We start from the raw sequence: 25,348 nt of genomic DNA, 5'->3' as shown, positions 1-25,348 counted from the left end.
CCCTGCTGAGTTCCCGAGCCCCCCCAAGCTAGCTTGTCCTAATGCCTAATCCCTTTGCTGTTGTGGGTTCTGGGTTCGTAAAGCCAGTTCGTTCTTCCGGACTTACCCGCTCTGCCAGGCCGCTTTTTACGGCGGGGCGCCCCCCGGTCAGAAGCAGGGATCCGTAGAATATTCAAAACTGGCCCCGCTGTTGGGCGTCAAAATTGTTATAAACGCCAGGACAAATTTATTGCCAAATTCAATAGTTTGGTTTATTAACATCCAAATCACAAAATTTAGAATCAAATTATAACAATTTCAAACAATAAAAACAAAACAATACGAACCCCACGAACAGCAAACTTACTTGACCGAAGTTCTCCCGGGAAAAGTAGAGCCAAGGGTGACCCCAGAGACACAGGACCTGGCAGCCTTGTCTCTAGCTGGGTTCACAAATTTGCCCACCTAAAGGCCCAACTTAAATACCCTTAACTTTCCCTTCGGCAATCTTCCTCCCATTGTTTCTCTAATCGTCGGCCATTAACTTTATTTACATTAAATCCCGAAAGGGTCCCCAGGCATATTCAAATGCTAATGTCCAGAGTTAGTCCTTGCTTTGAGTAACTGTCGTAGAGGTGTGTGATGACCGGTGTGAGTCCTCGCTGGCACGTCTTTGCTGGCACGTAGCGTTTGACCTGTTGCGAGTCCAGATGAATTGAGCTGCACGTAGGCAGGGGCAAGTCGTTCTCACCTTCCATTTTTAGAACCCGGAAGATCAGGGAGGTGCTTTCCAGAAGTTCGTGAAACGTGCGGGTTGAGCATACACACACATACCTTTATATAATATATATCACAGTTCCCAATCTATAATTATTTATAAAACATGAATTAAATAACCATATTTCCCACACAAGACATGCTGAAACACACGTTCTCATCTGTCACATGTACATATACAGTAATTTATAGTTTTCAATATATTTCATTAACTATAAGAACATGAATTAACATTCTACATTTTTCACATGCTGGATTTATGGAATAGCACCGAGCACCCAGGCTTGCACTACTCTAATTTTAATAATCCGTGTCTCTCTGGAGTGTTGTCGCATTCCAGATAAGGAACCCGATTTTGTGGACAGCAACGCTGGAGAGCCAACCACACCAGGAGTACCGGGATGGCTCCACAGGGATCTCCCCACCTTACACCTGGGCACTGAGCGAGGCCGGAGAGGTTGCAGGGCATCGCTGGGCAAAGCCGGGATCGCGCTCGGAAGGGGAAGAGAAAGGAGGAGAGCACCCAAGCACCCCAGCACCTTTCACACCTCTCCCCTTGTCCTTCCAATACTTCCCCTTTCTCCCCAAAGGCGCCGGACCGGCACCGCGGCGATCAGCGCGGCGGAGGGCGCATGCGCCTCCCACTGCCGCGGGACACGACCCGCAGGGGTCCCGGGGGAGCGCCCGGCGGGAGCGCGCACTGCCGTCCTCTGCCCGCCCCCGCATCCATCCGTCCGTCCATCCCTCCGTCCGCCCGTCCCGCCGCAGCGCGGGGCGGGAGGCGGGCGCGGGCTCTCCCAGGGGAAGCGGGAGCCGCGGCGGGAGGCGGGGCGGCGCGGGCTCCGCCCGGTGTGTCCGCCTGGCGCCCGCCGAGGCGGCAGCGGCGGCGGGAGGCGCAACTTCCACGGGACGGAGGCGGCGCTGCCGCCGCAGAGCCCGGCGGGGGAGGGCGCGGCGAAGCGTGAGCGGCTCCCCGGGGGACTCTCCCGCTCCGGTCCGGCTCGCCGTGGAGGGCAGCGGGCGGCGCTGAGACCCGCCGGGACGAAAGTTTGGGAGCCGCCCCGCGGGCGTGCAGGAGGGGCCGGAGGCCGCGGCGTCAGGAGCGTGAGAGGTCTGCTCCGGCCTCGCCGGTGCCCGTGAGAGGCGGCCCGCAGCTCTCTCCTCGGGCGGGAGGAGAGAAGGCAGAGCGAGCGGGGGCGGCAGCACCTCCCGCGGGGACCCCCCGAGCCCGTGGTGCCTGCGAGCCCCTCCAGCCGCAGCGCCTACTCTCGAGCTCTATTTCCCGTTCCCCGGCGGGGGAAGAGGAGGGGCGGCGGCGGGGAGCCCTGTCGGGATCCCGCGGGACGGCGCGGCGGCGGCTGGAAAGCCCTGAGCGGGAGTAAGCGGCTCCCAGCGAGCCCTGCGCAGCGCCGCGTTCCCTTCCCGCCGGGGGCTTCCCCCTGCGGGGCTGCCAGTGCGCATGGGGGCGGCGGGCGCGGAGCCGGGGCGGGCAGCGCCGGCGGCGGCTCCATGAGGACGGCAGGCCTGTCCGCGCCCCCGCCGCCCGCCCTGCCCTGCCCGCGCTTCCGACCCTGAGGCCCTCGGCTCGCCTACGAAGAAACTTTTCCGCAGCGTCCGAAGATGGAGCCTGCCAGCATGGATTATTTCTGCGAGCAGGTACAGCAGAAGGACGTGGGCCGCAGGATGCAGGTCGGCCAGGAGCTGCTGGAGTACCTGGGCGACCCGGCGAGGTCCCCCGATGTGGAGCAGGACCAGCAGCGCCTTGACAAAGTGATCGACGAATTAGCAGCGTGGGTCAACTCCAGTAATTTTAAGGTAAGGCTGCTCGGCGGGGCTCGCTACGGGAAGACCATGATTCATCATGGTAGGGAGGTACAGAGCCGCGGGTTACTTTTTAATCAGGTAAGAGCAGAAGTAAAACTACGTTTGTGCCAGTTCCATCCCTCCCCGCACAAAGGGGAATTCCGAAATTTTGGAAGGGTGGTGATGGTTTTATTGATTCTCTCCGTCAGTCCTTAGAGAAGCAGTAAATGGAGGTTTTGGTTTTGCCTTTATCGTTGTCTAGGTGGTGTTTTGGTTTGGTTTTGGTTTGGATTTGAGGGGTTTTTTTGCTGCATAATGTTAAACCCACCCCCGCCTTCGCAGCTATAGTACACACTCGGGTTTGTGTTTCTTACTCAGAAACAAGATAGGTGATGATTATTTTTCTTTTCTTTTTTTTTTTCCTCGCTACCACTCCCATTCCATGGTCTCTGTACTTGGGTGTAATGTTTCATGGGATTGCCATCGTTTTCTGCAGGCCGTAAAGAGCGCTGCTTCACCGCATTTGTATCACGCTGTGTGTATTGTAGACGATTTAAGGAATAATTGGCTTCTTGGGGTTCCCGCCGTGAGTTTAAGGTGGTTTATATGGTCTTTAGGTGACTTTCCCGTACCTGGGAAGTTGCACGGTATCCTCACGGCGGCCCGATGATGACTCACGTTTCGTTTTCCTGTGTGCGCCTGTCTTTTAGACGGAGCCACGGGAACAGAGCGGTCACTCCCTCACAGTGTTAACACTTGCGAATTGTTCTGACGTCGCTCAGCCGATAAGGCGATTGACAGCGCAGTTTTAGTGCCAAGGACAATCGTGTTCGCATTGGCGATTTCTTTTTTTTTTTTTAATTTATTTATTTTGAATCTTCTCCTCCCCGCGGTGCGTGTGCGCGGCAGGCCCGCGCTGCCGCCGCCGGGGGGCGCTGCGGGGCCGCGCTGCGCGCCCGGGACTCCCGGCCGGGCCGGCTCCGCCCTGCCCTCCCAACGCGATCGAGCCGCGCTTTGGACCTTTAAACTCACTGCAGTGAGCGTGTTCTCGCTTTTTCTCCTATTCGCTGAGACACAGCGGGAGGGCGCAGAGTAACCTCGAAGGGCAGTGTGTTCCTGAAATGGATATAGGTTTTTTTCTTCCCTGCAATGACTTTAATCCTCCAGCGTTTGCACGTAGCAACTTCTGAGTTTGAGGTCTGAAAATAATGAAGGCTTAACTCCATTAGCGCATATGATTTATTTATTTATTTTGGAAGTATGTATGTCAGTAAAGGTCGGGTTAGCTTCAGGAAGTAGCATGTTCTGGTCAAATATAATTTCTTTGCCTTTAAATTCATCATCTGAGGGCAGCTGGTGGTGATGAAATTGGTTACTGCGAAACCTAGACAGGTCTTTAGAAATACTCTTTTTCATGAAGAGGGCTTGCTACTTACTTAACAGGGTAATGTAAAAGTTTCTTTGTACACTTTTAAATTAACAGAATTAAGCATTAAGACTAGAAATCCAATTTTCAAGATTTTTTTTCAATAGTGCAAGGCATTTTGCTTGCTGTTGATGTGATGTGACAGGACTCCTTAGCTGTTTGGACTGTAGGATGAATGCAGTGTTCCACAAGCATCAGTCACAGAAGGAGATCCCCTAGTCCAACTCCCGGCTAAAGCAGGTTCACCTAGAGCAGGTTGCACAGAATCACAGCCAGGTGGGTTTTGAATATCTCTAGAGGAGACTCCACAACCTCTCTGGGCAGCTTGCTCAAGTCCTCTGTCACCCTCAAAGTTAAGGAAACGTTTCCCTCGTATTCAGATTGAAATTTTGTGTTTCAGTTTGAGCATGTTGCCCTTATTATGTGTCTGTGTCTGAAAAGAGTCATGCAGAATGAGAATATTACAAATTCTAAGAACTTTAAAGATAGCTTGCAAAATTCTTAAAGTATTTTTGTTACATCTTCTCTATGCCCGCTCACTAGTGGCTCTTTACTGTGTTTCAAAGCACATCAGGTATGTGAGACCGTGGTGTTAGTCATGGGTTCGATCGCTGTAGGGGCCATCACTTAAGAGCTGAGCCTGATGATTCCTTGGGTCCCTTCCAGCTTGGAAGATTCTGTGACTGTATTCATGGCAGCTGCACAAGAGCTTGGGTGTTTTGCTCATGATCACTTCCAGTGTTCCTGGCTGTGGTAGTACCTGCCGGCATGTGCTGCTTCAAAATGAAGATTAATACCCTAGAAAAATGGCTTGTGTTTTACTTGTGTGTTTTGTCTCATGCAAGCATAGATGTTACATATTTAAATGCTGCATCCTGTTTTGTTTTTACACTCAGGCCCTGAACAATAGAAAGTAGTGAATGCCACAGACTTTTGTGTCTTCTTAAAAAAAAACCCTAGTGATTTTTGATTGCTGTATTATTTAACATATTGTTGATCACCCTTTACTGAGAAATGCATACATCGAGCACTTAAATAGTTCTCCTTATCATCTTACTTTTATATCTTGCTAAAGGTCTTGCAGGTCTCCAGAGTCCCAAAGTAATGAATCCCTCTCAGTTGACATGACTGGTGATATCACAAGCTGCAGAGTCAGAACTGCTGAGCTAGATGAATTGGAGATACAAGTGGGGAATGCTGGAGGAAGTTTTGAGGGGGAACATTATTTCTGCTCTTGGTGATGGGTACGAATAATAAGAGGATAACTAATATGACTTGCCCTGAATATGCTGTATTTTTTATTCCCACTGAAAGCTCAGTTCTTGGATGCAGTGCACTCTGCTGACCATACTGAAAGAGGAGATGCATGATGTGGGAGCTCTGGTCTCAACTCTTAGGCTGTGCCTGTGAAGAGAAAACTTTCTGTGATATGTCACCCTAGACAGTTTTTGGCTCATGTAACCAGAAGGGAAAGACTCTGGAGGTAGTAGGAGGGTTGGCTTGGCAGGTTTGATAATGAGTGGGGTCAAAGAGAGTAAGTGTTCAGTAAACAGACTGGACTCAAAGGCCTTTTCCTAAATGATTCTGTAATTGTAAATGTGGGCTAGTTATCAGCAAGGTTGAATTAACTCATCTCCAAAAGGTTTTGGCCACATAAAACAGAAAGTGCTTTTGCTGTTCTGAAGTTTGTAACTCTTTATAGTTGTTTAATAAACAACCTGGCAATTCCAAACTGAGAGAGCAGATAGGAAAATTTCTGAGTTCATCTAGCTCATTGAAGTGGAAAACACAATTACTAGCTTGAGTTACTGGTAAAACAAAAAGGTGGGATTAAGAATGTGTTGACTCATCTGCAGGTGGTTCAGAGTTGTAGTGAAAATTGGTTGCAGAACATAGGGAATTACCTAGAGAGGGATGAGTCAATGTTGAATTATGAGGACTTGTTGAAGCTGAGGACTTCAGCTACAATGTCTGTGCAGTGATAAATTGGTTTACAAAGACTCTCGAAAGCTTTGCAATGTCACAGAGTACACAGAAGATGTGTATAATTTAAACTTTTATTTTGTATCTCACTAGAATTGAAGAATTCCTCACTGAACTGAAAATTGTTTGCTTGCTGATCTGGTTTATTTTGTATTAGTTTGGTCTAATCTCTCTCCTCCTACAATGCAGAGATTTGGGATTTTGAGTGTATGTCAATCCCTATCCCCTCTCCTTCAACTGTTCTCCCAGTGCGCTGAGGAGTAGGAGTAGGTAAGTTGAATGCAGAGTATTAGGAGTTGAGTGATAGAATTATTCTGCTGGTATTTGGTCTCAAAACAAAATATTTAACAATCTCAGGAGATGGAAACAGTGCTATTGTTTGTGTTTGGGCTCTCAGGTGAACTTCAAACAGTAAATTAGTTACTCATTCTGAGGGTGGTACTACTGATAGATATTTGCTGGTGTTACTGGGTTCGCCTGGATCTTCATCTGTGTATACGTGAGTTGGGTTTAACACGTGTTAGGCTTCTCTTATACTCAGTAGTCACTTGAAATAATGACAAGATTATCTAACTGTGCAGTCTGGTGACTCAAACTGTTCTATGTCTGACTCAAGTAATCTGGAAATCTGCTTTGAATTTGTGCTGAAGAGATGTGGGATGAGGAAATACTGCTTTTAATGTAGAGCTTTGCAAATCTGCTCTTGGCTGTTAACACGTTGTGGAGTCTTTTAAGAACACCAAAATTGAACAATTACCCTCATTGAAATTAGTTTTTGAGCAATAAAGCCAACTTTTTGTTCTTTAAACAAATCACATGTGATCAGAACTAAAAAAACCTAAAATGGTGATGGTTTCTCAAGGTAATTTTATATGAGAAGAGTAATCAGGAATGTGTGTGGCTGCGAGTCACCCTTCGATTTCTTACCTTTGTAGTCAATATCTCAGCTTGTTTTATTCCTCGGCAGTGTAAAAGTAACTAATAATCACTAGTTTTATGCCAGAGCAGCAGATTGTTTGCCATGGGAAGAAGAAAATCTGATTTCACTCTGTCTCTTTCTACAGTGTGGATAAACGGTCTCTTTTAGCCAAATCCTTGAAATTAACTCTTATTCTGGGTGTCTTGAAGAGTGAGATTTTTCTGAGGTTTGTTTGTCTCAATACCAAATACCAAAAGATACTAAAATACCAGTAATGTTGGAGTTGCAGTTTTGTATTTCCTTGGTTTGACTGGTATTTATTTTGGTTTGTCTTTAGTTCGACAAAAGGCCAGCAGGAGGAGCTTTCAATTTCCAGAAAGGAAGGGAAGATTTGAGCTGTAATTTTGCAAATAGGTCAAGACAAGTGGTTAGGATGCTTGTCTGAAGTACTTGCAAAGAGATGGCAGCAGTTGAAACTTGGCTGACTGCATGTATGTGTGTGAGGTGGAAGCTACAGTTTAAAATTATCTGAACAAAATGGAGATACTGAAATCTGAAAAAAGAGTTCAGTGATCAAAAATGTGAAGTCGCACATTTGGTTACAAATAACTGAATGCACAAATACAGGATGTGGGGCGTGTGATTGAGTAGCAGACCTTAGGAAGAAAATGTGTGGGTTGTTTTGGATCTGGAGTTGAACACACGCAAACGCTACACAAAAGGCAAATGCCATAGTGAGTTGTAGGACTAACATGCAGGACAGAGAAGGGGAATAAAAGAGGACTCGGCTAAACCTTTATTTTTCAGTTACTGTGTAGATCTTGGTCTTTGTTAGCAAACAGTGGTAATTTAAATGTCTTTGTTGAAGAAATGAGCTCTTTGCTGAATTTCATTGTTTCTTTCTTTCTTCAGGTTTTGTTTGATCTTGGCTGTGTGGGAGCAACTTTATTTTTCTATGTAATGAAAATGTGGTTTGACCTGTCCATGTATGAAGCCAGTTTTAGGTTTCAAACGAAATGATTTGATTTCTTCTTGGGTAATAATTACTATTTTTTAATGTATTATTTATGTTCTGCTCATGATACATTAAGTCAACATTTAAATATTAGCCAAATAATCAAGCAGGTCTCCTGAAGACAAAGGACACTTGCAAAAAATTTTAATTAAAACTAATTTTGTCTGGTCTTTAATTGGGAATGGGGAATATACAGTCTCAGAGTGTCAGGCATCTCCTCCAGAGGTGGAATTGGCAGTTCTGCAGTTTTGCAGCTTCAGTTTTGTTATCTAGCCTAACTGTACTCACTGTTGAAAGAGCAGCTCTGCTGCTCATGTGGCCAAGTGTTCTGTTCTCACTGTTGTTCTTGAGGCAATTAGTTTTTTGTCAGTGTCGAATTCATTTTCCAGTGTTTTGGCAAGCTGATTTGATTCAAGTTCCAGGAGATTTGAGTGTACCAGATCAAATATGTCTTCAGGTCGGAAAGGATAACAAGACCATCACTTTTAGCCTACAGTTTAATTGACTTGGGTGTGGGTAGAGAGCCTTTCCAAGCTCTCTGCAGCATGTAAGAGGAGAAGTGCATCCTTAGAGCAGAGCTCGCAGCAGTCAGTGTGTGTGAGCTGAGCGATTTTAGCAGCACTGCTGATGCCAGCAGTTTCTGTCCCTGGCTGAGGAGTGGTGCTGGTGCATCGTGCCTGCATTGCTCTGAGGGGAATGCTTGTGGGGCTGCACAGCTAGCAGGCTCAGGGAGAAGATGCCTTCTCTTGTTCATTTGTTGGGTTGGTTTCCTAAAGTGGGCTGCTGTTCAGCTGCATGAATGCTTCCCACAGCAGAGGAGCTGGTGCAGGGGAGGGAGTAAGTACCAGAGAATGGGGGTCACTGTATGTTTGATACAATTTAAATAAGAGGAAATGGGAAAGGAAATAAGAGACCTTGGACACAAAAAGAATTAAATGATTATGAAAGAACTGAGTCCTAAAATAAAGTGTTTCTTTGTTTTGCACCATCAATGTGCTTAGAATGGCTTTCGACTGTAATTTTCTTTGGGGAAAAAACTTGACTTTTAAAATTAATTATTTATTCGAAAGAGAAATACCATGCACCTCATTGTCTTCCCACTGAACCCTGCTTTTAAAGAGGCTCTGTTATGAAACTTTTTGCAATGCAGCAAATAAAGCTGTAGCCAGACAATCTCAAAAAAAAAAAGGCTTACAGTGTCATATATGCTGCATCATATACTTTCAGATTTTGCTCACAGTCCTTGGAACAATATTTATGAAAATTTTTTTACAGTAGATAAAGGAAGAATGTTTAACGCACATGTGAAACAAACTGGAGTTGTTTCTGTAATGGATCAAGCTGGAGGCAGTACTCAAATTTTAGAATATTGTTCATCCACATAATACGTAATACATAATACATAATACAGAACAGTTTGGAGATCACACTTGCAGTCTGAATTTTCAAGTGATCATTTTGAGTGTTACATCAGTGTGTTCTTCAGAATTGGCTAAATGTTTCTTAACTAGTGTGGGCAGACATTATAGGAAGCCAAAGTTCCCAGCTTGAGGAAAGGGCATAAAAACATATTTCCTTTTCGTTTTTTTTAATTACCTCTAAAATTTTTGAGACCACTATGCTTGCTTGTTCTGGCTGCAGTACAGAAGAGGTCAACATAACAGGGACATCCCAGAATTGTGCCTGTTGAGAGGTCCCCTGAAGAAACCAAGCCTTTTCAGCACAGAAATACACTTGTCGCTGTCTAGGTAAATATGGGTGATTCATTCAGCAATCCTCTGGTATTGTGGTTTGCTTGCACTGTGGTGCTGACAGGTTCTGTGTTGGCCATCGCAGGAAAATTGTGAAGGGAAGGCTATCGGGAGTTTGGAAGTCAATACCCCTTTTGAGACAATGAGGGTGTTGTAGATGATAAGAAGTTTTAACAGTAGCAGAGATTGGATACTTAGGAGAATCTCACTTTGTAGTGCGAGGTATAGTTGCAAAATATCATTTTAGAGGCAGTAGCCTTGTGTTTTTAGGTGGGGGGGCTCTGCATTTGCTAATGAACTTGGACTCCAATTGTTGAGCTTGAAGGCTTTTGTTAAATACAAGCAAACTCTGCTCTCTCCTTGGAATGTGATGTGATATATGTTAAAAAAATCATACTATTATAATTGGAAGTGTGTCATTAGTGCCCTTGAAGGTAAAACAAGCAGGAGGATGGAAATAATGCTTCTTGTCAGCCGAAATATCTGAAGTATAGATGACATATGTGGTAGCTTTAGCAGCTGGGACTGCAGTTTTGGCTTCTGTCAGCAGAGGCAGCTGTCCAACTGTTGCTGAGTGGCAGTGAGAATGGAGTCTGAAGATGACATGGCTGGGACTGAAGAACCACATGGGCTGAAGAAATGACCCAGAAAAATGCAAGTGTCCTTCTGCCCACGGGGCCAAGGGCATGCTTAAGTGGATCTGCAGGCTTTTAAGTTAAGGAAGGGAATGGAATATGGGTAGATCTTGGCAGAATGGGGGAAGTAGATAGAATTGGAGTGGGAAACAGTAAAGGGAGCGAGAAGTATGGAATAGAAGAGCAGAAGTGTGTCCTGAGAGATGAGTAGAGAGAACTAAGAATATGAAACCCGAAGAAGTGAAGCACAAGATACTGCACAAACATAAATATTTTTGTTTCACATTGAGCTGCTTGCAAGGTTCTGAGATTATGAGAATTAAGAAAGTGTAGCTTGGGTCTTGGCTGACAATACTTTATAAAAGACATCCCATGAAGTTTTTGCATGTATCTTGTTCCAGCAGTGCAGCGCTGGAACAATGCTTGCTCTTGCAGGGCGTAGTTGTTTGGCATGCTGTATCCTGTTTGTCAGTAGTTGTTAGTAATACAGCTGTCCCCATGGTGACAGGAAGTCAAATGCCTTAACTTCATTCTTTGGAGTTCCAGATAGTGACCTCCATAATTCCCCCATTAGATTCTCATGACTAGTTCACAGATCCCGATCTACAGAATCCCTGTTTCCATGTACAGTTCAGGGATCCTATGACCAAATCCAAGGACATTTGTATTAAGGTCATTTGGCAACTTACACAAGTAGAGATGTTTTCCTGGTGGTGTGCTGTCCCCCACAGGGATGGGAAATTACAGAATCACAATGAAAATAACAGTAAGCATGCATGGTTATCCAGGTATGGTTTGAAGAAAAGTATTTTTCTAGCAAAAAACGTAGGTGCCTGGAAGTTATCCACAGAAGGGCAGGAGCAGTGCTGGAAAGTGTGTGCAGAAGGAGAGCTGGAAAAGAAACAAGCTACAGAGCAAGAATAGGCTCAATTACTAATCACTGGTTCTATTCATAATCGTTTTTTGGTTGGAACATCTTGATTTCACTGAAGAGTCTGGTCTTTTTTTTATCCGGAACAGATAACACATTTCTCAGTTGGGTTGGCAACTTTGTTGTGATCTGAGAAGTCAAGGATGGGCTTAATACTGGCTTGTTAAAGAATAGCAACTGACCAACTCCAGTTCAAATGAGCCTAAATTTCTTTTCCCCTATGAACTTTAAAAGCACTGTTTAAACGCTTCAAACAATGGTGAGCTGATGAATCAGTCTCAACATACAAAGGCTCTTTCTAGACAGCAAGCAAAAGGCTTAATGAATGCAGAGTAAGAAACAAATCCATTGATTTTAATCCCAGAAGGCATTCATCCTTCATTGGAGCTGTTGGGGAAAGAGCAGTTGTGCTAGTGAAAGGTTTTTCTATTGATAGTGGAGGGCCTGTGTTGGTAAATGCTCCCACACAGTGCGTCGGAACCTCTTTGTTGCAGGTCTTCTGCAGAACCTGTAAGTTCTGCCTCAAGTAACAAATAATTTTTGTTTTGTGGAATGCTGTTTGTGTGACCCCGTATAAATTAAGGACTCTTTTACAAAGGGCTGCTTGAATATAGCACAGATGATACCTACCAGGAGATGCTGACGCTTAGAGCACTGTGTATCAGAACAGAGAAATATTGAAACTGACTACAAAACCAGCAGGTGGTAGTTCACTTGGTCTCCTCTACAGTTGTATGGTTCAGCTGACTTGTAATGTGGAATGAAAGCAAATTTTGTAGCTATAGCATTTTCCCCTTACTTCACCTTGTGGCCACACATTCTAACTCTCCAGTTATTGAGACTTTTCATACCTGTTACCTTTTCAAAGTTGCAGACCACAGAAGACTTTTCACGAGGTAAAGCTCATGCACATGTGCGTCACTAAGTTTCTGACTTGCTGTTCTTCATGGGGATAGAAGTTTTCATGACAGATTTTGCAAAGATAATCCAATATGCAGAGAAGAGGGAGACTTGTGAGAAAGTATCTTTACAGAAAGAAAGGCTCCTGTTTATGCAAAACACATGCATAGAAAAGTACCCTTAAATCATCAGTGCAAGTCTCAGTTGGGATTTGTAGTCAGGAAACAGAAGCATAGGAAAACAATGGATCCAGAAGGAATTTATTTCTTTCAGACACTGGTTTTTAGATGGAGCTTTTGACTGGTTTCATATTGTTTGATAATCTGGAAAATAGCATTAAAGAAAAAACCTTGTGGAAGGTCTTGGCATTACCATAAAAGCTAATTTATTTATTTATTTTATCTTAAATGAGTTACTAGTTATAGTATTCTGTTTTCCTAATCTGTAAATAGAATTATTTGTTGGCAGTATATTAGTTTAGGCTGGTGATGCCATCCATTTATATATGCTATCCTGTGTTTCAGTATGTTATAGAATTGTGTCCAGGTAAGTTGTACTAATGGCGAACTAAGTTTTATATCTCCTTTTTAAGAGACGCTTTGTTGTACTAATACTGAATTTATTAAAACCAGCTTCACCGTGCAGTTGCTTCTCATCCTAGGTTTTATGGGGACCTCATTTGTCTAGTTTCCTAGACAAGGCTCATATGATGCTGTGTGCGTGGGCCATGTGTATCACATGCATATCCAGTCAAAATTTTTTCTGGCCTGCTGCCTGATGTGGACAATTGTGAAAGAAAGGGATTTTAAGGAAACAGAGGGGTCCAAAAAATACAGATCCAAATTTTACAAAAGTAAACAGCTAGTAAAGGAGAGGAATTCTAGTCATGAGTTCATGGGGAACAATGTGCAGTGTATGTTTTACTAGAAAATAAAGGAGGAAAAGCTGTAAGGAACACCCAAGCTTGAGGAGGTCGTTCCTTTGACAAATCGTTGTTCCATCTACACCTTCATGGGCAGCAGCAAACTGAGGTAACTACAAGTTGTGAAAATGCAGGTTCTGGTGTTCCTTATGAGCTATTGTGGGAAATACAGAAGGGAGTCTTGGAACAGTATGCAGGATAGTAAACAACAAAAGAAGTGTCCTGACTTCTTAAAATAATTTAGTCTAACTGATATTTTCTGCTTATGTTTTTGTTTCTATATTAGTGGATATTGTTGTCTCATCTGGCTTCTGTTCTGTGGATGGGAAATTCCTCAAAACTCCAGTAGTATTTTGCATTTCCTTTTTTTCTGTTTTTGTTTGGGTTTTGTTGTTGATGTTGTGGGTTGAGTTGGTTTTGGTTTAGTTTTTCTTGTTATTTTTGTTTGGTTTGAGGAGGTTCTTTATTATTTTTTTAATAAGCAAATGAAAAGCTTCCCTAGCTTAACAAGCAGTCTGGACCACTAGCAAAAGCAGAAATAGCTTCTCAGTCATTTCTTTTGGGAGTTTGGAAAATGATGTAATGACCTTAGTGGATCAGCTAAGTGGCCAGAAGTAAGCTGTTGGAGTAAGCTCTTAGCATCTGGGAAACCTTTAAACCATGTCTTTGTTTGGGTTTTGTAGTTGAAATTGTGGAAACAATGGATTTCTAGTATTTATTTCTTCTGTTTTAAAACAAGAATTGACAAATCTGATTTGCTCTGGTACGTGTAAATAAACTTGATCCATTCCAAACATATTCTGATAACTTTGTCTTGATAGGAACTTAGAAGGAATTATTAGCTCTTCAACTGAAACTTTAATTTATCTTTAAGATGGTTTTTCAGCATACTTGCACTTATATGTCTAAGTTATTTGCAATATATTCTAAAAAATTCCTCATTGATCTGGTTTATAATATCTAATGCTTTTGTTTCAACAGGTATCGCTACTGGGATTAGATGTTTTAGGTGCCTTTGTTGACAGATTGTCAGGACGCTTTAAACCCTATATAGGAACTGGTAAGTGAAATATCACTTTTTCCTTAAGACCAAAGGACAGTTCCTCCCCTCTTTAGCAGCTGAAGTGGAACGTGTTGAAAACTTTTTGAGCTAATTATAATGAACTGGCAGGCATTTTACTGGTGTTGGGATTGAAGTAATTGTATAGTAGCATGTCAGTATTCATTTGTCACTGATTTCTTAGGTGGTGGTTGTGATTTTTTAAAAGTTCCAGGGGTGCCTTTCCAGTAATTAGTTCCATGCTGTATGGTTGCTTACCACTCCCTGAGACAGTAATCTAAAATTTACATTGAAACACAAGTATGTTCTTGAATTTGTGTTAAAGATGGAAGGTTTTATTTGCAGATCACTTTAATCAGAGCTTTATGTCTGCTGAAGCCTGTAGTTTCAGAGGATTATGTGGCTGACCTCCTGTTAGATAACTCAACTGTAGCTTTTAGTAGTTTAAAGTTTTTATAATTTTTATGGGGTGAAAAAAAATATCCTGGCTTATTCCTGTGTGAAATGTTTACTAAAGGAATTTCAGATTATTACATCTACATGTGCTGGAGTATGAGACCTTTCTTCTGGGAGATACAAGCAAACTACACTAATCAACTCATTTTGCTCCTGGCTTTGAAAAGAGATAGTGATATTAGGACATTAATGTTGGTGTTATAGCACTTGCTGTTTTTAACAGAAGTTTCTAGCTAATGTCCTTTTTCAAAATTGGCATGAGACAAGTTACATCATGTTCCCTGATCCCCAGCTATCTCAAATTGTCAAAATTTTAAGCTTCCTCTTCTTTACATGTATAGTTTTGTATTTAAGAGCTCTGAAATAAAATTTCAAGGTTCAGTAATACAAAGTATAATCTATGACAAGCTGCCAACTAAATGAAGTGAAAGCATATTTCAGTATTCTGTGGAACTACTCCAGTAGCATGCTACAGAATTTAAATCTATTTTGTTGCAGAGAGTTTTTCTTTGGCTGGTTAATTTTGTGTTGGAGCAGTGTAAGGGAACTGGGGCCGTATTGTGCTATGCACAGTATTGATTTCTGAATAGACTCCATTTGTAGCTACAAACACTGTTTTGTGCCAGAGTTTGGCTAAGTTTTGATTTTTATTTTAAGACTCTGTAAAGCCTAAAATTACAGCAGCATTATTAACGGAAGGTTGGGAAGCTTATCGATTTTTCTGCTTTTTAAGTGTGAACTATCTGAAAACAGTTTGAAAATCCTGTTGTTGGTTTGGGCTTTTTCTTGTCACAGTAGTTGGGTAGTTTGAGATTATGAGCAAACTGAAGATATAAATTCCAGTAGTATTTATATGAAAAAAACAAAAGAGAGAGTATTGCACTGGGTGATTGTCAAACACACAGAACATCTGAAGCTGTATATTGTAGAAGTATTTTTAGTTAAGCTAAATAATAGTACCTTCAACTGAAATTGGTCTTCAGAGCATCTCCAGATCCAAGGCCTCTAGAATATGCCAGTTAATGTTGTTCATGATCAACTTCTATATAAACAAACCTAACAGATGCTGAAATCTTAGTCTCAGTAAAAGCAGAAAACAATATTTTAGGTCACTTCTAAAAGGAGTGATATGAATTCTCCTCAGTTGGTAGCTCTCGCTCGAAGTTTCATAACAAGATTGGAATAATTTTCAGTTTTTGTCAGTGAAGCAGTAGTATAAAAACATTATTGTAAGTGTCTGGGGTTTATATAGTCCAGGGCTTATGAGAGTAATTAAAAGCACATTGGTGAACCAGAAAACTGCTTCCTTTGAGAAAACTTAAAGAACCAGGAGTTTCCTGAGTCATGTTCTGTTGACTCTGCAGATTGATCTTCTATTGTAGTCTGACTCCAGTAAATCAGACCAAAGTATTTGACAGTGATTGGGTTGCAGATGCCTGAGAAGAAAGTAAGGACAGGAGAAACAGGCAGTGATAACTCCTTCATCAGTTGAAGTTGCCAGCAGTCTTGTGGGCTGGGGCCAGCTGAGGCACATGGGATCTTCAATGTCTGCCCTGTCACTTCAGTTTCCTACAGCTTTATCTGTTTTGTTTCTGACCCACATAGATCTTTGACTTCTGCAGTGTTCTGTAGAAGTACTTAAGTATGCAAAACTCTTTTGGACTGGTTGCCTGAAAAACTTGGTGCTTGCTAGAGCTTGTGTTAGAGAGGTGAGCCAACATTTTTTACCTTTCTGACTGCCAGTTTCTATTTATGGATCTTTTCCACACCTGTCCTCTGCTATCCCTCCCCCTGCCTCAGCTCAGAGACACAATGGAGCTGTTTCTTGTATACAACTTTCTCCTTTTAGTGCCTTTCTGTTTTGGTGCATTTGAGTTGAGGAAGCCATGTCTGTCATACCATAGAGAGGCAGCATATGTTCATAGTGGCGTAATTGTATTTATTTTAGTTGGTCATCTGTTACTTTTGAAATTATTTAAAAGAAAAATAAATTTTTTTGTTGCATAGCTGCTTCCTGAAAATCGACCTAATACATGCATGAGACTGCTGCAACAGCCTGTGTCCTGTGCATGATGGTGGATTTGGGCCCCACTCTCCAGGGCAGTGTCTTCGCTCCATGCCTTTATCAGTAGGGCAGCACCCTTTCTTGAGAACTGTGTGCAAGTCCAAATGCACTCTGTTAGCCAGGTTACCTTCTGCACAGCTGTTTGCAGAGAGCTCCTACAGGCTTGTGAAGTACCACTTCCTTTTTTAATTTGACTTCCCAGACACTTCTCCAGTCTGCAGCACTACATGGGTTGGTGACCCAAATGCAGCACCCAGTATTTGACCTTGTTGAACCTCATACAATCCATATCCTTAGTTACACATTTGACAAGAATCACGTGTTCTGTGCAAACTGCCATTTTAGTTATTTGGGGTTTTCTGTAGCTTGGTTATGTCCAGTTAAGTGATTCTTTGATCTGAATATTGTTAATGACACATATAATCATGTGTTGCAGACGTGCAGTGCATTCAGGTCATATGAGGAGAAAGCAAAAAACATGGAATCAAGCTTGAAAATGTTGGGAAATTTGTCAGCAAAGTAGTTCAGCTATGTAGCAAGTTCTTAGGGCCCAACAGGTGATCTTAGTGATATTTTATATGGTTGGCTTTTACCTTCTCTATTTTGGTTAAAGAAATGTGAGTATATTATTTTTTGAAGGCAGACATAACAGAAATTTTCCAGGGAATTCAATTATTACTTTGAAATATTCCACCTATAGTTAAGCTCTCATTTGTTGCACTAAGTTATTGTGGGTACTTGCATTCTAAAAAAAAAAAAAAAAAGGGTTGCACGTTGACTGTAGTGAAGGAGGATAGATGTAAAATACCTACCTGCTTTGTTCCCTGCCTTTTTAAAAATACAATTCATCCTCTTTTCTAGGTGAAGTTTCATTTTTATAGCTGTTTTCACTCATAGCATGCCTGCAACCTTAAATGCATTTTTTTTTAATAAAGAGTGTTACATTCTGGTGACTGTGAGATGTTTTTATTTGTGATTCAGATCTCAGTAAATGATGGAAGTATAATAATATATTATCCAACTGCAGTAAGGGCAAACATATTCCACCTTTCACACCCCATCCCCATTTAATTTCCCGTTCTGTTTTGATGGGGATAGATTTCCTTAAGTGCAGAGAACAGCTAATGTCACACTGAATATTCACCCCCTTAAGCATTACAGGCTTCTGCTATGAAGTGAAAAACATGAATGCTTTATTACTACTTCAATCTTTGCAACCTACATATATGCCATAAATTACATTTGGGCAGAATCAATACAACAGTTGTAAGGCAGGTATTTTCCAGCAGTTCAAAGAGTATGTTAGTGATCTTTGTATTGAAGTATAATGCTTGATAAGAGACTTAATTCAGTTTCCTAGGCAACCATCTAATGTTGCACTAAATTTCCTCTGAAGTGTTTTCCTTTTATGATTAACCACATTGAGCATGCTCTGCAGCTGGCATCAGTGTTCTGGGAGTCCAGACACACAAATTTGGAATCTTCCTTTTAGTACTTCCACTTAAGATCCTTGAAAATACTTTGGAAGCAATAAATACGGGGGTATGTGTTCTTCCATAAGACTATGTGTCTGTATTCTGGGAAAAATAAAGCAATGTTTGAGTGTTACATCTTTTGGTATTTAAAACTACTGCTTGTTCTGTGATTAAAAGAGATGTTACATAAGAGTACATAATTACTGTATCACAGTCTCTTTTCCCAGGTGATCGCATTATTAAAATAATCATATATATCCAAAATAAGAGACTGTTAGAATTATGGGCATATGAGTCTGCATGATAGGATTTCTGGGAAAAGTGTCGACTCACACTTTTCTAAAACAAGTGAATATAACTTGGCCCTCTTGTTATTGTCAAAAGGAAAAAAGATACAGTAAAGGTATACAGAATCTGTTTCAGTTTCACTATGCAGTATTATACTATGACATATTTTTTGCAGATATTGAACTGTCCATTAGTCTATTATATAACTATATTGACATTAGCTTTTACATACAATCTTACAAGGTGTTGCAAAATATTTTTACTTCCCTGAAAATTAAAGGAAATGTAATGGACAGTTAAAATGACCAAACACAGATAGGTTATATTTGTATATGTACATATAAGTCTCAATAGGGATACACATTTTACACACAAAAGCTCCATATATAAATGTGTTTTTATGTTTAATAATAGTTTCAAATTCATCTTGCTATGAGAAGAAATCATACGGCAAAAATAGTTTCAGCAGATGGTAGTAGTGCCATATGCTAACACGTGAAACAAATTTCAAGTATTTAAATTTTTTACCAGGTAGTTTCTAGAAGTGTTGGAAGAGCATTTAAATTCATGTCCTCAGACTAATTGAATTTATTGTTATAATGAAGCCTGCAAGTGTGGCTGCTCATGTCCTAGATGGGTGCACTATTCACTGACTTTAAAACTGGCTGGATGGCTGAGCCCAGAGGTTGATGGTCAGTGGAGTTAATCCAGTTGGTGGCAAGTGGTATTCTCCAGGACTCAGCACTGGGGCTGGTTCTGTTTAATGTTTTTATCCCTTATCTGGATAAGGGAATGGAAGGCACACTCAATTTGAAGATCAGACCAAGCTGGGCAGGTGTGTTGATCTGCAGGAGGGTGGGAAGCCTCTAGGGAGGGATCAGAATGGGCTGGAACAATGGGTTGAGGCCAGTTGTATGGGGGTCAACAAAGCCAGAGGCTGGGTCCTGCACTTGGGTCACAGCAACCCCAGGCAGTGCTACAAGAAAAGCATCTGGGTGGGCTGTGTTGCATGAGGCTGAACATGAGCCAGCGTGTGCCCTGCTGGCCAAAAAGGCCAATGGCATCCTGGCCTGTATCAGCAATGGTGTGGTCAGCAGGACCAGGGCAGTGATTGTACCCCTGTACCCAGCGCTGGCGAAGCTGCACCTCAAATGTTGTCTTCAGTTTTGGGCCCTTCACTGCTAGAAGGACATTGAGGTGCTGGACCGTGTCCAGGGAAGGGCAGTGGAGCAGGAGAAGGGTCTGGAGCACAAGGTGAAGAGGAGCAGCTGTGGATTGTGTAGCCTGGAGAAAAGGAGATGACCTTATTGCTGTCTGTAACTACCTGAAAGGAGGTTGTAGCAAGGTGGAGGTCAATCCCTTCTGCCCAGGAGCAAGGAATAGGATGAGAAGAAATGGCCTCAAGTTGTGCCAGGGGAGATTTAGATAGGATATTAGGAAACATGTTTTCATGGAAAGTGTTGTCAAGCTCTGTAACTGCCCAGGGAAGAGAGTGAGTCAGCACCCTGGAGATATTTGAAAGTCCTGCAGATGCAGCACTGAGCGACATGGTTTAGTGGTGGGCTTGGCAGTGCTGGGTTAGTGGTTGGTCTTGATGATCTTAAAGGGCTTTTCTGGTTCTGTTACCTGATGTGTTTTAAAGTAGTTGTAAGGACTTGCAACATGCATTAACTTTTTGAGTGAGTCTGGATTAGTCTTGGTCCGAGAATTTGGAAATACTTGTTTGAGGAAGTCAGCATTCAGTAAGTACCACCAACGTTGTAAGTTTTTGCTTTTCTTGTACTTAATGATTGAATTTTTCAGGTGGAAAAGACTCAAATGGGCAGTTTATTCAAGCTGTGGCTCTTTAATAAATGCTTTTAATGTGGTATGGAGAAATTCTCTGAAAATCCATGGGAACCAAGAACTCTATTAGCATGAGCTACCATGGATATATAACATATAGAAAAATGCTGGATCTTCAGGTGTTAGGGCCCAAGTGAATTTTATTTTCATTTTTCATTTTTATTAATTTAATTGAAATGTTGAGAGTAATGGCATGTTCTGCTGAGGATTCAAGATTAAAAATGCTTGCAGAACAACTAAACATAAAACTGGGAATAATTAGGTTGGAAGGTACCTTCAAAATTATCTGTTCCATGTCTTGTCTTAAAAAATGGCCAACTATGGTGTTAGAGAAAACTTTGAAATTAAATAAAATAACTCAAGAAGCTGAATTGCTCAGATAAAGTAAAGCAGGCTTTTCTATTTATGTGAAAGATGTCTTGTCTCAAGGATGCCTTATTGCATGTAAATGCAAGTCAGGTGTTTTGTCTGATATTGCCTTTTCATTTTATAGCTTACAGACTTTGGGAAAAGCTGTGTTGGATTGTTGTAGGAATTTCTTAAACAATAAAATGCTGACTGTTTCTTTTTTCTTTTCTTCTTTGGAAAATGCTTTTAGAGGACAATACATTATTTTTTTTTTTTTTCTCCATAATAATAGCTGCTTCTGTATTTTCAAATGTAACAAAAGTACTAACTTCCTGCAACATTTCAGAAAACCTCTAAATTTTCTTTGGTTTCCTCTATGGTTAATGGTCACAGCTAAAGGTCATAACTGATTTAAGCTGCCACTTCTTTCATCTTTGTGATTATGTTCTCTGAAGTTTCACTTTTAAAATAAAATAAGGTAAAAATGTATGCAGACTTCTAGCTTGTTTTGTTTTTGGTTTGTTTTTTTGTCCTGGCTAGCTAGTGCTGGAGATTATTAGTAGTGGGAATTCACTTTACCTGAAGTGATCCATGCTTCAGTGATATACTGCGATTTAGGATACCATCTGCTTGCTGTCTGTGGGCATTTCACTGTATGACACCTAGAAATGCAGTGCTTTTAACTCAGAGTAGGGAAAACCCAGACTTCTTTGGTCTTGATTCTGATTATTCTGGTTCTGTAAAAAACCTAGCCTAGAGCTTAAAAAAATTCAGAAGATGACATGAACATTTGTTCGCAATCTTCTGGCTTTCTTTCAAGTTTAATACACTTCTTGAAACTGTTTGGCCTTTAAGACTATTTTCATGTTCCTGAGACTGACACCTTGATAAGCCCATGGATAGATCATGTGAAAAAAAGTGTTGGTTTTTTCATGTCTGCTATTGATGATGAACAGTATGTGTCATTAATTCCACTAATGCTTTTCTTAATTAGCTTCTGGAGAGCCCCCAAGAAGCACATTAATGTCTGAAATTGCTTTTGATTGAACTGGCCTGAACTTTGTGTTGAGGAGGGGAGCACTGAGGCTCTCTCTGAGAGTCTGCTTATGGTTCTTTGCTTAGAAGTATCCCCTTGTCCACATGGATCCGTCAGACCGGCCCTGTGGCTGGCCCTGTAGGATCCCTGTGGGATGCCTTTCTCTCCTGCGCATCCTGCCCAGAACAGACACTGCCCTAATTGCAAAGGCAGCTCTTTCCCTCCCTCCTTTCTAATGACAGCTGTTCAATGCTGCTGCCTGAGCTGGCAAGGTTTCTGAGGAAACGAGGAAGATATTACTGCCTAGGTTTAATCTCTTTCTATCCTAAATACTTCAGTAACAGAATTTTTGTCAAAACTGGTAACATTTCCTCGGTAAAGATTCTTTTTTGCTTCACGCTTTTTTCTAAGTCTGAAGTAATGGAGTGTCTAAAGTTGGTTCATAGAGATAGGTAGACCTGAGACTTAAAATGAGCACAGGTATACGAAGAGCAGCAGGTGTAAGTGGTCAGAAGAGGAGAAAAAGCAACAATACAAACTGAAAAGCTCCAGAAGAAACTCTTGTTAAAGTTTAACAGAAGGAAATTGTGCTACCTATGGCATTCTTTGCTGTGGGGGTCATATAGTTGAGCTGCTCAGGTTTTTAAAAATACATTGTGTGCCATTCTAGGCAATTTCTGTGATTTACTTGTTTTATCATGTTCAATCCTGGTAGAGGAAATAAATATTTAATGTCTCAGGCTGTGCTCTGGCTCTGAAGGCTTGTTTAGGCCTTAACTCGTGCATCTACTGTCCCAGTTAGTGGTGATAAAATTATCTGGTGAATTTGGATCAATGAAAATTTATTCAAAATTACTGAGCTAAGAGAAGGAAGGGAATGGAAAAAAGAAACTGATGGGATAATAAGCCCTGTTATGGATATAGCAAAAAGGAAAAAGGCATAAATAGCAGCTCAGATGTAAATGCACAGCATTGTCAGCCAGTTAAAGGGGGTGATTGTCCCGCTCTGCTCTGCACTGGGGTGCTGAGTGCAGTTTGGGGCACCAGAACATAAAAAAGATATTAAGTCATTAGAGAGTGCCCAAAGGAGGCCAACAAGGATGGTGAAGGGTCTGGAGGAAAAGCTGTGTGAGGAGTGGCTGAGGTCACTTGCTCTGTTCAGCCTGGAGGAGACTGAAGGGAGACCTCATTCCAGTATGCAATTTCCTTATGAGGGGAAAAAGAGGGGCAGGCACTGATCTCTGCTCTGTGGTGAGCAGCGACAGGACCTGAGGGAATGGCCTGAAGTGTTGAGCTAGGAGCAGTTCAGGTTGGATATCATGAAGAGGTTCTTCCCCAGAGGGTGGCTGGGCACTGGAACAGGGAAGTGGTCACAGCACAAAGCCTGACGGAGCTCAAGAAGTGTTTGGACAATGCCCTCAGGCCCGTGGTTCAACTCTTGGGGTGTCCTGTGCAGGGCCAGGAGTCAGACTCAATGATCCTGATAGATCTCTTCCAATTGAGAGTATTCTATGATTCCATGAAATAGCAGGTCAGTTTGAGGTAGATCTGGTAGAATTAATGTCCACTATGAAATATTTTTGCTAACATTTTTAGGTTTTCTTCAGTAACCAAAATCTGTAAAATTGTGGTATAACAATGTGGAAATCTTAGCAGGAGTTGCTGGTAGTGGTAAGAAGCTTTGACAACATGCTAAATTGTGGTGAAAAGGCAAGTCAAATGGAAGACAGTGCTTCACAAAAAAATAAACAACAGCTGCAAAAGGAATCACTGTTTCCTAAATTTAGTGTAGTTTTTCTCAGCATATCAGCAGAAATAAATAAAAGCAAGATGTCATATGTTATTAGGTTTTCTGAAGTCCATTTGAAAGAATTTAGGAATCTAGGCAACAGAAGAAAAAAGATGGAGAAGGTTAAGATAAAACAGTAGGAATGTGTGAGTGCAGACTGCATGTGACAAATTATATATCTCTCTGAGTAACTTGTTAGGAGGCTACCACATAGAATACAGCCTTCATGTATGGTCCTACTTCTCCTTTGTCACCCTTCTTTTAATTCTGACATCTCTTTGATATTGTTGGATTTGCAGGCCGATGCCAGAAACAACCAAATGCATGTGTTTGCATTGCAGTATAAAGAGGGACACTAATTCAGTAATGCTGGTGAGAAAGCTTGTGCATCTTAAAGGAAAAGTAGCAGCCAAATAATGTTCAGTTTTGAAACTTGATCAATAGGAAACCCAACTTCCAATGATTTCCTGTTGGAGCTTACTCTGACAGAAAAGATGAACAGCCACACTGAAAACCAGCTGGTGGTTGCCAGCATTCAACAGCCTAATTTCATTTGTCTTGTGCAAACAGAATGTATTGTGCCTTATATGGGGTCTTAGAGAAACCTGAGGTTTAGGGGAAGACAGCCAAGGCTGCAGCCATTTGGGCCCTTTAACAGCCCCCACAGCGTGTTGTCCCTCTGTCAGGGCTGCGGGAGTGGCAAAGGCTGGTGTGTTCAGTAGCTGCACACACTGAAATCTGCAGGCTGTGTCATAGCCTAGTTTAACTTGGTGACCTCATCTCTGTTCAGCAACCTCTAGTAGCTGTTCTCTGTGCTTGCCTTGGTGATTTGAGCAGAACCCTGGTATCTGCAGCTCCATCAAATGACTCAGTGCTAATTAGTCACAAAGAAGCCGTGTTCCCGCAGGACTGGCACTGACTGTGTTTGTTTCCTTTTCTGTAAAGCTAGAATTGCCTTCAGCTGCCCAGCAGTCAGGTCAGTGTAGAGACATCACTAATAGTGTAAGGCATGGGGACAAGGTCAGTTCAGAAGTGCTGAAAATGGACATAACAAGTACTGCTGGCAAGAAAAATGTAATCAGTAGGTATATGAGTTATTGGAAGTTCATGGGAGTGGTCAGCTGTGTACTCCAAAAATAATGTCTTCTGTTCTGGATTTTTTTCTCTGTTCACAAAATGGAAAAAAAAACCCCAAACCCAACCACCAAACAAAACAGAAACCATTAAAAACCCAAATCGTGAAGACAAAGTCCCACACTATCAAAACAACAGCAATCCAACCCAGACAAAAAAACCCTAGACTCTTCTTTTCAAACAGTATAATGGAAGTAACTGTACTAATTTCTTCAGAGGACAAAGGGTAGAGAAGATAGATGAAAACACAAAACCTCGATATTGGTGGCTGAAGATGTCAGTAGACTATCCAGAACTAGTAGAATTAAATATTCAGATTACGACACTAAGAAAGCCTTCAGATATTGCAGGAGGGGAAATTCAGACTTCAGCAGTGTATTTGTCAGTAACAATCAGGGTACATAAATGGCTGCTGGTTTTAATGTAGGAACAGGGGACTCAGGAAACCTCCTCAGAATGTAGGTTTCTGTTCCCTTTATTTTCCTGGCAAATCTGTTGCTTAGTTATTACTATAAAATTATTAAATACTGATAAAATTACTTCAGATCTGCCTTTCAAACAATAGCCAAACACAGTTATATCTTGAGTGAGTAGAAATTATTTAGCAGTCTGTTGAGGTCAGACATCAACTGTAAAATACTCTCAGGTGTTCAGTGATGTAGTACCAAATGCAGCAAAAAGTTATTTTATCTGTGAATATACTTTTTTTTTTACTTGAAATACCTTAAATCACTGTACTGTGAGAGATGACACCTCCACCAATTCCACTAACTCCATCAGTTGTGCTTCCTGAAGGAAGGCAGCACACTCA

The 25,348-nt window shown here is 41.8% G+C and overlaps 1 protein-coding gene across 15 annotated transcripts in view; it reads left to right on the top strand.

Annotated features, from left to right (window-relative positions):
- Nucleotides 1-1,606: 1,606 nt before the first annotated feature.
- Nucleotides 1,607-25,348, top strand: part of CLASP2 (cytoplasmic linker associated protein 2) — a 145,345-nt gene continuing 121,603 nt past the window's right edge. For 5 of the 15 annotated variants that reach the window (XM_063406052.1, XM_063406009.1, XM_063406129.1 and 2 more), the window contains exons 1-2: nucleotides 1,611-2,571; nucleotides 14,023-14,101. In XM_063406052.1, coding sequence (XP_063262122.1) covers nucleotides 2,377-2,571; nucleotides 14,023-14,101 — 274 coding nt within the window. In that variant the 5' untranslated portion in view covers nucleotides 1,611-2,376. Of the gene's footprint in view, nucleotides 2,572-14,022; nucleotides 14,102-25,348 lie in introns of all 15 variants that reach the window. The other 10 variants (XM_063405984.1, XM_063406043.1, XM_063406000.1 and 7 more) reach the window with 6 other exon arrangements.

This window comes from Prinia subflava, chromosome 1, assembly GCF_021018805.1.
Source record: "Prinia subflava isolate CZ2003 ecotype Zambia chromosome 1, Cam_Psub_1.2, whole genome shotgun sequence".
NCBI lineage: Eukaryota > Metazoa > Chordata > Aves > Passeriformes > Cisticolidae > Prinia > Prinia subflava.
This window is presented reverse-complemented; position numbering and strand designations above follow the sequence as displayed.